The sequence below is a fragment of the Aedes albopictus genome, chromosome 1 (assembly GCF_035046485.1).
Source record: "Aedes albopictus strain Foshan chromosome 1, AalbF5, whole genome shotgun sequence".
NCBI classification, from domain to species: domain Eukaryota; kingdom Metazoa; phylum Arthropoda; class Insecta; order Diptera; family Culicidae; genus Aedes; species Aedes albopictus.
This window is the reverse complement of record NC_085136.1, coordinates 104,289,904-104,303,037: the sequence shown is the minus strand read 5'-3', so window position 1 is coordinate 104,303,037 and position 13,134 is coordinate 104,289,904. Positions and strand designations below refer to the sequence as shown.

General features: G+C 47.4%; 1 protein-coding gene across 1 annotated transcript; it reads left to right on the top strand.

The window, feature by feature from the left end:
* The first annotated feature begins 207 nt into the window (after positions 1–207).
* On the top strand, positions 208–12,407 carry LOC115271020 (kelch-like protein 22). The gene is made up of 3 exons (XM_062845139.1): positions 208–1,013; positions 10,344–10,978; positions 11,040–12,407. The coding sequence occupies exons 1-3, from the start codon at positions 813–815 to the stop codon at positions 12,313–12,315; spliced, it is 2,112 nt and encodes a 703-aa protein (XP_062701123.1). The 5' UTR covers positions 208–812; the 3' UTR covers positions 12,316–12,407.
* The last annotated feature ends 727 nt before the right edge of the window (positions 12,408–13,134 follow it).

The window sequence follows — 13,134 nt, the reverse complement described above, 5'->3', positions numbered from 1 at the left end:
CATTCATGTGGAGTGCAAAAAATATAAAAAAAAAACTCATGAAAGCATTTTTTAAGCTTATGAGAATGCAGCACGACTTTGCTTGAGAACTTGAGTTAAGATAGGCTTTTGCAAAGAAGCGTAATCTTGTACTAGAATTCAACAATGTTTTTGAGAAGAAATGGTTACCCAGTGAGTAACTTGGTGTCCTCGATGACACCACTGAATTCAAGTGAATGCATTATGATTAATCATGACCATTTAGCAGAGAATGATTTCCCACAGCGTTGTTTAATTTTTATCCGTTTTGTCTCATCATCATTACAGATTCTGATTCCAAGTACGATTTGGCCAACAATAAGCATCAACCAACGCACCGAATACTTTTATCCGCGCTTCCGCTATACACCACGCATCCCCCTAGCAAACACATACCGCCACCACCAGCCGCCATGAAAACGTGGTCGTCGTAGGTAATGGTTGCCCATAACAGCTGCTGTTGGCTGCAGAAAACAACAAACCACCGCCCGGCTCGCGGGGGTTGCACAATGTCGAACGGCTTCACCCTCGCCGCCGCAAGCACGAGCTTCAGTTTCAGCAGTTCGGCGTGGGAAGTCTTCAGCTTTTGAACTTGTGTCCCCGAATGCTCCGTTTACCACCCAGTAATCAACGACCCTCGAAGCGGCAACCAACCGATCGATGCATGGGGCGCCGCCGGTTTGCGTGAGGGCGGAATCAGTGCGTGAACGACTGAACATTAGTTAGTAGATCAGCCTACTACTGTCTTGGGGTGGAGAAGCCGGGTGCACTAATCGAGGAGCTCTAGAAGCAGAATGGCTGCCAGTGAGGTGGTGGTTCCGGCGATTGCGCCACTGGTCGGCGGTGGTGGCGGTTCCGACGAGGGCAAAGAACTAAACGGAATTGTGTTCGAGTCCTTCAGCCACACCGGAACGATCCTCAAGGGCCTGAACGAGCTGCGCCTTAAAGGGGTGCTGGTGGACGTGACGCTGCGGACCGATGGGAAACTGTTTCGGGTAAGTGTAACTGGGCCGCATGATTGCCACTTAATTGAACCAGGTCTCATCAATTTTGGGAGGCCTCTCGGTGTTTTCGGTGAATGGGTGCATAAAGCGTGCGCTAAGCTTCAAAAGCGACGAGATTGCGTAATTGCTCATCTTTTTTATCTGTGATTCGAGGCGAGATGCCGCGCCGCATCCATCGACTGCGTTTCGTTTCGCATGGTGTGTGTCTTACCGTTTGTTAAATGGCTCAAATAGGTCATTATGATGCATGATCGCTCCTCGCCGATTGTGCGATTGAACTTCTCGGCTTGGAATGAAGGGGTGTACCGTATTGTTCGCATCGTTAAAAAGTTGAAGGTGACTGTGAATCAAAGATGACCCACGGTGGTCGTTATTTTGGATCTTCCAGCATGCGAAAACCTTACGTAGAACCTTACATTCTTCTTACTAGCGTAATGTTTCAACTTTGACAGAGTCTGTTTCTCAGTTGCTCAGTGTTCTAAGTTGCGTTGGAACCTGGTATTCATGGTATTTCTGGAAGATTCACTGTGCGATAAAGATCTGGTCTGTTGTCGTTCGGCCGTCGATAAAGTCGACTTGATAACTTCCCACGAGCCCATTCGGTGACATCCGACGAAAGATGATCCGAGATAGTACTTTGCTGTGGTGGCAATCAAAATGGTAATCGCTCAAAAGTTCTCATATTCCAAATGGTCGCCTTCCTTGTGGATGGGGCAGATTACCACTTCCTCTCCTACGTACGGTCGCTGTTTGGTTTCCCAAATTCTGATTGTCAATCGGTGTAGAAAGACGGCTAAGTTTTCTGGGCCTTTCTTGATAAGTTCAGTTGCTGATCGAAGGGCTGCTTCCACCTTTAAATCACCTCACGTCCTTTCATCAAAATGCTCCCATTTATGTCCCTGCAATTTTTAGCTCGCGGCACGAAACCATTGCGCAATGCTTTGAGCTTCTGGTAGAATTTCCGTGTTTCTTGAAAACGACATCATGTGTTACTGACACAGAAGAGTCATGGCATTACAGGTTTTGATTACGCAGAAATGGGACTTATTTTTAGCAAGTAAGTACTTATTCAAGTCAAGTTATTTAAATATAGTGACTTTTCAAGGTGCCGTTCCTACCACGTTCTACCGGGTTCCTTGCTGCAGCATTACCGTTTGTGCTGCGTTCTACTCCTGTAACAGCGCCCCTCGTTGAACCATTCGTTCCATCGGCACCGTTCCACATACCCGATGGAGCCCTCGGCTACATCGCAGATGGCTGCTTTCACTGTACTTCAGCAGTCCTCGAGAGGAGCCACATCGAACTCGCCCTCTCGTTTGCCTAAATGCGAGATTCGCATGCATGCTGAGGCGACAGTCGCTCTAGGTTCTACCGTGGCGATAGCCGGTTCTGTACTTTGTTGATGGCGTATTGTTCTGGACGCAGTTTGACCATCACCAGGTCCTGACGTCAATAATGTCGTAGTAATGTCGTCCATCAATCAGAAACACTTGGATGCTTTCGACTGCTTGGAGTTTGTACCGGAAAACTTTTTCGGCTTTCAGTCTTTGAAGCGGTCAGAACTAGAGCATGTTTTCTACAAATGGTCGCCTTTTTTGTTAATGGGGCAGATTACCCCTTCTACCGGAGCTGTTCGATCTCTCGGATCCTAACTATCAACCGGTGCAGACAGGTGATCAACTTTTCTAGGCCCATTTTGATGAGTACAGCTGCGATACCATCCGTTGATGCCTTGTGTTTAATGGGAACGGCACAGCAGTTCCATTTATTCGCACTCCGCTTCTTCCAGTCGGTGCTTTTTCCTTCGACCGAGACGGGTCTGCTATTTCCGCTTCTGTTTAGAACGTTCCACCCTCTGCCGGGTTCCTTGCTGCAGTATCCCCACAGAGAACAGACGTCCAAGCTCATGTAGTGCAGTTGTGTAAAGCATTGCAACGGTTGTTTTGAAATAACTGGGAATGTGGCCATTACGCGGCGCTGTCAAATTTCGAATCGGGGTACAAATTTGCCGTTGTTTTACCTTTTGGCGCTAGTGTCACCAAGTGTGCACCCTAGTATAGTTCCACCAAGAGAATGTGTTGGTTTTACTTGGAAAACAATTATTGAATTCTTGTTCAACTTGTTTCTTAATGAAAATAATGAAACTAATTATCAATGGGTTGCTCAAATTTTGTTGCTGGATTAGTGAAATAATCATAAACATCTTGTTATTTAAGCAAATATAGTTCAGAATCTGAGTAGGAAAATTTAAAGGTGCGCTAGTGAAATATTTCTTCAGAAAGCGCCATCATGGTGTCGAAACAAGTTTTTGAGTGGGAAAGTCACCGTCGACGTCGCTACTGAGCTTGTTTTTTCTTTACACAAGATTTTCAAGCAATTTTGTTCGAGCATGTTCGTCTGTTCTCTGTGGTACAGCCTGGATTCGCTGGTTGGGTCACGACTGCGGCCTGATTAGCGAACCGTGTTCGTTCGTTGGGTCAACTGACAACTGATCAAAATGCTCTAGACACACGCAAGTGATGAGAAATACGTCAAAAAACACTCACATACTTGCACAAACGTTCTATATATAAGAGCTGCAATGCGGTGGCGGTCAGACGTCAAACTCGTTTTGACATCGATTTTGACATTGACAGTGCTTTTTAGTTGGGTTTTGCCCCAACCAGTGAACATTCAACCATCGAGACAGCCCATGTAACGAGCCACCAACGAACGAATCGGCACTGTATCCCCGCCCGTGCTGCGTTCTTCTCCTCCAAAATCGCCCTGCACTACTCGTTGAACTAATCGTTTCGTCAACTCCTTTCCACGTACCCAAGCTCACCCTCGTCTAGCAACGCTGCTTCGGATTCTGCGCATATGCTGTTGCTTCAGTCGCTATAGGTTGTACCGTGGCGGTCATCGGTTCTGTACATTGTTGATGACGGAAAGTTTTGGTCACAGTTTGACCATCATTGTTCTCTTATAATAATCTTGACGTCGTAGCTTGGGCCGCTGCGCGTAGAATGCGTCCTTAAGGCGAAACTGGAAGCATTTCCTCATATTTTGGTTTTTAATTTTTTATTAAATAACGAAGCAATATTTTCAAAATCGGCTTTCGTGCACATGTAGAGTATGGATCAGAGTATCTTCTGAATTTTTTACGCGGTAGAAAATATTTTTCGTTTTTGCAGAAACCGCTTTTGAACAAAATTTCACTAAAAAATGATTTCTGCAAAAACGAAAAACATTTTCTACTGCGTAATAAAAAACAGAAGATACCATGATCCATACTCTACATGTGCACGAAAACCGATTTTGAAAATATTGCTTCGTTATTTAATAAAAAATGAAAAACCAAAAAAATGAGGAAATGCTTCCAGTTTCGCCTTAACATCATCATTCGATCGGCCACCAACCGATCACGTGCATCTACATATCATCGCCCATCACGATGCAAGATTTATCCAGCTTGCCTGTGTTGCACTAAAAACGTTCGCACCATGGATCCTGTCCAACACACCTGCTGCAGCGCTACAATTCCGAACCCGCGGTCCTCCAGTAGATCGGCGAATATGCGGGTGCTCCCAATGAAGTTGAGAGATCGACAGTTCCACGTACCGAGTTTCCAACCGCAAGTCCTTTCTGTTCGCTGGGGTCGTTGCCATTGGTCTAGGTTCGAATTATTCTGTTGCTGATTTTCTGCTACAATCCCTTACTTTGTGTGTAGTTGAGGTGTGTTGTGTTGTGAGTCGCTCCTCCTGGATAACTACACCAAACTCTTCCTTGTCAGCCTACGGTCAAAGCTCCCACCGGGCTGGTTACCCGATCTTCTTTAAGGTTACTCACAGTCCGACCGATGCCAAGCAAAGGTACAGGTATAGAATTTGCTGGGCAGAGGCTAATGGATCTTAATAGGATCGCAACATACTCAGCTTTTATCGTGCTGGGGGCGACAGGTTCGATTTCCAGTCAGGCCAGGAACTTTTCGTAACGTAAATACGTAAAATCTAGAGAAAGTCTTGGCCAGCGCCGTAAAAGGCTTCACGAACTTATTGCAATCAGCTCTCAACGTTTCAGACCGTATATGGTTTGTCTCCTCCTTAGTATTATGGAAGATTTATGGTTAGATTGTCGCAGTTATTTAGATTCATTAGATTTATAGTTTAGATTAAGTTTGCTTTTTATGGATTTCCACTACCTTAACTTCTTGCGTATTTGAGCATCCTCAATCAAATGGCTTGCTGATAATGAAAGGCTCGAGCTCCAGCCTTGCTTTTGAAAGCAGTGCAATACCAACTGACGCTTGGAAATCATCTAACTGTGTCGTAACAGCTAGCTAAATAGTAGGGGAAGTGAAAGCAATCACCTGCCATCTACTACATTTTCAAGCGATGGAGGAAGACTGTGACAATAAACATCAACTGAAAGCACGCAGCTAAAAACGCATTTCAAACCTAACTAAAATTTCAACTTGTTCAGTGGAGGCGCAATATGTTCAAATTGTCGGGTTCGTCACTTCACTCACTTGAAGTCTATTGGCACAGGTGGAGACGCAAGGTTCCTGAAAAGATGAAATTGTTCCACTACCCTGGTAGTGCTCACTGTGTGGTGTTGGAAACGTGTCATGGTTTATAGGGGAAGGTGGGATAATATGCACCCCCTAAGCAAACACCACCCCCGGCGAAGACTGGCGCTCGAACCTAGCTATTTAGCACTGTAGTTGGAGGAAATGCCAATGCAGAACCCGTAGCTTCCGGGAAGGTAAGCCCAGCTCCCTGGGTTAGTGGGTTGGTGTCAGGCCCTACGAGCCAGCCGTAAAAAAGACTAGCACCGGAAAATCAACAAGAGAAGAATGCGAACCCGATACCAATGGTGACGACCACAGCGACGAAAAGGGACTTGCGATTGGAAGCTCGGTACGTGGAACTGCAGATCTCTCAACTTCATCGGGAGCACCCGCATACTCGCCGATATACTGAAGGACCGCGGTTTCGGAATCGTAGCGCTCCAGGAGGTGTGTTGGACAGGATCTATGGTGCGAACGTTTAAAGGTAATCATACCATCTACCAGAGTTGCGGCAACACACGTGAGCTGGGAACAGCTTTTATAGTGATGGGCGACATGCAGAGGCGCGTGATCGGTTGGTGGCCGATCAACGAAAGAATGTGCAGGTTGAGGATCAAGGGCCGATTCTTCAACATTAGCATAATAAACGTGCACAGCCCTCACTCCGGAAGCACTGATGATGACAAAGACGCATTTTACGCGCAGCTCGAACGCGAGTACGACCGCTGCCCAAACCACGACGTCAAGATCATCATAGGGGATCTAAACGCTCAGGTAGGCCAGGAGGAGGAATTCAGACCGACGATTGGAAAGTTCAGCGCCCACCAGCAAACGAACGAAAACGGCCTACGAGTCATTGATTTCGCCGCCTCCAAGAACATGGCCATTCGTAGCACCTTCTTCCAGCACAGCCTCCCGTATCGTTACACCTGGAGATCACCACAAGAAACGGAATCGCAAATCGACCACGTTCTGATTGATGGACAGCACTTCTCCGACATTATCGACGTCAGGACCTATCGTGGCGCTAATATCGACTCTGATCACTACCTGGTGATGGTTAAGCTGCGCCCAAAACTCTCCATTATTAACAATGTACAGTACCGGCGGCCGCCCCGGTACGATCTAGAGCGACTGAAGCAACCGGATGTCGCCACCGCATACGCGCAGAATCTCGAGGCAGCGTTGCCGGGCGAGGGTGTGTTCGATGTGGCCCCTCTAGAGGACTGCTGGAGTACAGTCAAAGCAGCCATCAGCAACGCAGCCGAGAGCACTATCGGGTACGTAGAACGGAGTCGACGAAACGATTGGTTCGACGAGGAGTGCAGAGCGGTTCTGGAGGAGAAGGATGCAGCGCGGGCGGTAATGCTGCATCATGGAACCCGACAGAATCTGGAGCGATACAGACAGAAGCGGAAGCAGCAGACCCGTCCTTCCGGGAGAAAATGCGCCGCCTGGAAGAAGCGGAGTGCGAGGAAATGGAACTGCTGTGCCGTTCACAGGAAACACGCAAGTTCTATCAGAAGCTCAACGCATCCCGCAAAGGCTACGTGCCGCAAGCCGAAATCTGCAGGGATAAGGACGGGAGCCTCCTGACGGACAAACTTGAGGTGATCGAAAGGTGGAAGCAGCACTTCGACGAGCACCTGAATGGCGAAGAGAATGTAGGCACGGAGGACCAAGGCAGCGGAAGAAATGACAATGTTGGTGCAGCAGAGGACGGGAACGAACCAACTCCCACGCTGAGGGAAGTTAAGGATGCCATCCACCAGCTCAAAAACAACAAAGCGGCTGGTAAGGACGGTATCGCAGCAGAACTCATCAAGATGGGCCCGGAAAAGTTGGCCACCTGTCTGCATCAGTTAGTAGTCAAGATCTGGGAAACCGAACAGCTACCGGAGGAGTGGAAGGAAGGGATAATCTGTCCCATCCACAAGAAAGGCGACAAGTTAATGTGTGAGAACTTTCGAGCGATCATCGTTTTGAATGCCGCCTACAAAGTGCTATCCCAGATCATCTTCCGTCGTCTTTCACCTAAAGTAAATGAGTTCGTGGGAAGTTACCAAGCCGGTTTCATCGACGGCCGGTCGACAACGGACCAGATCTTCACCGTACGGCAAATCCTCCAGAAATGCCGTGAATACCAGGTCCCAACGCATCACCTGTTCATCGACTTCAAAGCGGCATACGACAGTATCGACCGCACAGAGCTATGGAAAATTATGGACGAGATAAGCTTTCCCGGGAAGCTGACTAGACTGATAAGAGCAACGATGGACGGTGTGCAGAACAGCGTAAGGATTTCGGGTGAACTATCCAGTTCATTTGAATCCCGACGGGGACTACGACAAGGTGATGGACTTTCCTGCCTACTATTCAACATCGCCCTGGAAGGTGTTATGCGACGAGCCGGGCTCAACAGCCGGGGTACGATCTTCACGAAATCCAGGCAATTTGTCTGTTTTGCGGATGACATGGATATTTTTGCTAGAACATTTGGAACGGTGGCAGAACAGTACACCCGCCTGAAACGTGAAGCAGCAAAGGTCGGACTGGTGGTGAATGCGGCTAAGACAAAGTACATGCTGGTAGGTGGGACTGAGCGAGACAGGACAAGCCTTGGCAGCAATGTTACGATAGACGGGGATACTTTCGAGGTGGTAGAAGAATTCGTCTACCTCGGTTCCTTGCTAACGGCTGACAATAACGTGAGCCGTGAAATACGAAGGCGCATCATCAGTGGAAGTCGTGCCTACTATGGGCTCCAGAAGAAGCTGCGGTCAAAAAAGATTCACCCCTTGTACACCAAATGTACCATGTACAAGACGTTAATAAGACCGGTGGTTCTCTACGGACACGAGACATGGACGATGCTCGAGGAGGACCTGCAAGCACTCGGAGTTTTCGAGCGACGGGTGCTAAGAACGATCTTCGGCGGCGTGCAGGAGAACGGTGTGTGGCGGAGAAGGATGAACCACGAGCTCGCTGCACTCTACGGCGAACCCAGCATCCAGAAAGTGGCCAAAGCCGAAAGGATACGATGGGCAGGGCATGTTGCAAGAATGCCGGACAACAACCCTGCAAAGTTGGTGTTTGCTAACCATCCGGTTGGTACAAGAAGGCGTGGAGCGCAGAGAGCACGATGGGCGGACCAGGTGGAGCGTGATCTGGCGAGTGTTGGGCGTGACCGACGTTGGAGAGCTGCAGCTGCAAATCGAGTATTATGGCGGCAAATTGTTGATTCAGTATTATCATGAATTTGATGTTAACTAAATAAATGAATGAAAGCAAACGTGGCCCTATAGCTAAGATTAAGATGATTTTATGAGTGTCTTGCGTTTTGAAAGTTAGTTTACCTATTTGACTAAGAGACACCAACTTTTGGTCCGCGTGATATCAATTTTACCGAATCAAATTAACAATTTAAAAAAGTGTTACGTTTTGGATGCTGAAAAACTGTTGGGGGCAAAACGCACCTTGAGGTGGGGCAATACGACCTCTGGCATTTTCCGCTTTGAATTCTTAAGAAATACCAGGCGGCTCCATCCTACTGTTTACGGCAGCAAATGGAAGGAGTAGGAGGCGGATGGTAGTTAATAGGTTGATTCCATATAATCAGCGCGCAATTGCTTAAATTGTGTGCGCTTCAAATTAGACAATCTTTCCAAATGTGGAAAATCATCGTTTTCCACGCTTTTCATTCGAATATTCTTTGCGTTCTTGGGCTTGTCTGGGTCAGTTTAACGTCTAGTTTACTTGCATCGAATGGAACTTCTCATATATAATGAAATACACGCAAAAACGGCTACGCTCAAAAATGTGTTCGGCCTGCACATTTTTAGTAAACATCCATGCCGCACATGACTGTGTTGGAAACACACATTTTTTTTTAAATTGCTCGTACGCTCACTTGAGCATGTTTTTTGCAATAATTTCGACATGGCAGCCTCACTGGGTTTATAAACCACCTTCAAATACCGAAAAATATTGATATTTTGCAAAAATGTGAGCGTACGAGCAATTTTAAAAAATGTGTGTTCCCACCACAGTCCCTGTGCGGCATGGGCGTTACTCAAAAATGAGAGTTTTTATTTTAGAGAGTAGCGTGAGGGCGTTTTGCCCCGGGGGTGCGTATTACCCCAGGTTACCCTAATCAACGCGCAATTGCTTAAATTGCGTGCGCTTCAAATTAGACAATCTTTCCAAATGTGGAAAATAATCATTTTCCACGCTTTTCAATCGAATATTCTTGTCATTCTTGTGATTGTCCGGCTCAATTTTTCGTCTAGTTTGCTTGCATCGGATGGAACTTCACTTATATAATGAAATAGCATGAGGGCGTTTTGCCCCGGGGGTGCGTATTACCCCAGGTTACCTATACCTACGTCCTACATACTACAGGCATCTGTTGATGAATAGCTGTAGCCGGCAAGTGTTCTCTACTTATATACAACAGGTCTAAACCTCAAGGCTTTGCCTCAAGTGAAGGTCTGATGCAAATATTGGTGGACCGCAAAACTCTTTCTGAACCTGCTGTTTTTGAACCCCAGGAAGGTCCCATACTCGCTTAATCATATTTGATCAGGTGAGGCCACCTTGTCCGATGAGCCGCAAGTTCGAAACCAAGTCTTTTCAGGGTTACTAACTAGCAGTTTTGTAACATGCAATTGTGTGTGCTACAATCAAAGTCTTATAGGGTGGGAAAGGTGCAATACAATCCCTGTTTTCATTAACACTCAATACTAAATCACTATCCACTTTTCCTTCCGCAGGCCCATCGAGCCGTCCTATCAGCATGCAGCGAATACTTCAGGGCCATGTTCTCGGACCATACACGCGAGTCTCGCCTTAGCGAAATCAACCTACACAACATTTCCCCTCTGGGGATCGAACTTCTCCTAGACTACATATACACCAGTAAACTGGCCCTGAATCTGGCAAACATCCAAGAAGTGCTCTCAGCTGCCAGCTACATCCAGCTGGAGTCAGTAGTGGAGGCCTGTCTCAACTACCTGGACCAGCAGCTGGACCTCGACAACTACATCGACGTACTGATCATCTCGGAGATGTACTCGCTAAAGCGGTTGAACCACAAGGTGTACCGCTTCATCTGCCACCACTTGAATGTGATATCCAAATCTCCGGAGTTCTTTCGACTCAGCGAACGGCAGATCGAACTGATCCTGGCCGGGGACTACCCGGTGACCTGCACGGAGATTGAGGTGCTGGGCATCCTGCTGCGTTGGATTCAAGTGAACTGCGACGAACCGGTTTCGACGGTGACGGCCGCGACCGCAGCCAACTATCGCCAGTTGATCCGGAATAATATACGCTTCATGGATATTTCTCTGCAGGAGCTATACAATCTGTTGTGCTCGGAGGAGTTCCAGTTTCGGTGGATCGATAGGTGAGTATTGTGTTCGGAACATTGCCGTAACGAAGTAACGAACCATTCTCTCCGCTTCCAGATACGAACTGTACGACTTCATCATGAAGATCGGCGAGCAGCAGTGCATCAAGTACAAGATATCTCCGCTGAACAAGATTCAAAACTACCGCGGACTGGAGCTCGCCATAATCAAAATCGGCGGCTTCGATCTGTCCGGCATTACAAACGAGATTACCTACTGCTTCCCGGGCGAAGGCGTCAACAGCTCTGGTCAGGCGTCATCGTCCTCTTCGCAGACCACGTCCACCGGGAAAGTCAAACTAAGTAGACACCACTCGAATCCGGAGAGTAGCTCCGATTCGGCGACGATACGTTTCGTCGACCGAACCAAACGGAAAGACGTGAAACTAAACGGCAAGTGGCGCTACCTGACGACGATTCCGCACATCAAGCAGAGCAACTTCGGGGTGGTAGTACTGAACAACCACCTGTACGTCATCGGTGGCTGTTACGACATTTCCCTGGAGGAGTACATCCATCCATTTGGGTTCCGCTATTGTCCGATCAAGAACAAGTGGGAGACGATCGCGCCGTTGCAACAGGATCGATGCCGGTTTTCGTTGAACGTGGTTGGACACAGTTTGATTGCGGTTGGGGGTAACAGTGAGATGGATGACGACGGCGATCGGTCGGTGTCAACTTGCGAGCAGTACGATCCGGTGGCGGACAAGTGGACCTATATCGAATCGCTGCCAGAGTATCGGACGCAGCATGCCGGGGCTGCTTTCGGGGCTACCTTGTACGTTTCCGGGGGTTTGGATTTGTACGGCGCGGTTTTGAACAGTTTATGGAGTTACTACAGCTTCAACGAGAAATGGGAGAAGCTGCCGAATATGCTGCATCCTCGAGCGGATCATGTCATGTTTACGATCAATCGGAAGCTGTACGTCTGTGGCGGGTGGTACGAAATCAATGGACAGCGGGTCCTGGCCGAGAGTATCGATTGTTATGATCTGTTTAGCAAAAGTCCGGCATGGCACCAGGTGACCAGGATTCCAACGCCGAAGTACCATGCCGGTATTGTGGCGGTTCAGGAGAAGATCTACATAATTGGTGGGTTCTGTTCGGACGACATATTCCGGCATACGGCCGCCAGCGTTGAATGCTACGATGTAGTGGAAGATCGGTGGTACAACCTCAAGAAATATCCCAAGAACATCTGGGAGCACACGTGTGCAAATCTCTACATTCCCAAGTATCGGGACGATATGGAGGTCATCGACGACAACGGCGAGGAGGAAGACCAGGGCGACGACGACGAGGACAGTGATAATGCTAGCAGTACTGCCATTTGAAGGAGAATTTAGACATGCTCTCTGTTGTTTTAGTACTTTGTAGCCTTAGTAAACCACTATTTATTAATAAAGTATACATATTTATTGACGGACTGTAAGAGTTTTACGTTCATCGTGGACTATTTCATCATGTTTCTGTTTGATAATCTATTCTAAATATTTTAACATCCTCGAGAAGATTTCGGTTAGTTTGATTCTATAGTTCTAAATTATTCGACTGGGAGTTATGATTGTAGTGCAAAACGAGCCAATTCTACATACGCGACGAACGTGCTATCGTTCGTATCCCAACGCTTACGTTTGCAAATTAATTACAACAATGTATCGCTCGCCAAATCGATATGAGCATACGACGGTTCGATCGAGACGACGACGACGCGTCGTCCGCTGACCTAAGCATAAATCACTCCAGGAAACTTCCATAAGGTTCTATGTAAACACATTGTATGATATACTTTTGGCAGTCTGGCTGGCCCTATAAAAGGGGTCTTCCCAGGCCGAATAAAGCAGTTCAATTTGGTCTTCGGACCTCAACGCATAACGTCGTTTTTAATCGATATCACCGCCGAGTGTTGTAAAATAAGACGCAGCTTTACATGGCTGACCGTGCCAAGTGGCCGAACCTTCTCCGAGGAAAATTCTGTGACTGTGTGATTCGTTAAGGAACGCTTGCTGAAATTTTCAAAGTGATTGCGTAACTCGTGATGGGAAAACAACAGTCCAAAACAACATCAATCAGCGGCGACCCACAAGTGAATATAGTGAACCAGCTAGAAGATCACAGTATCCTGCATGAAGAACATGCCATAAAATTGTGGA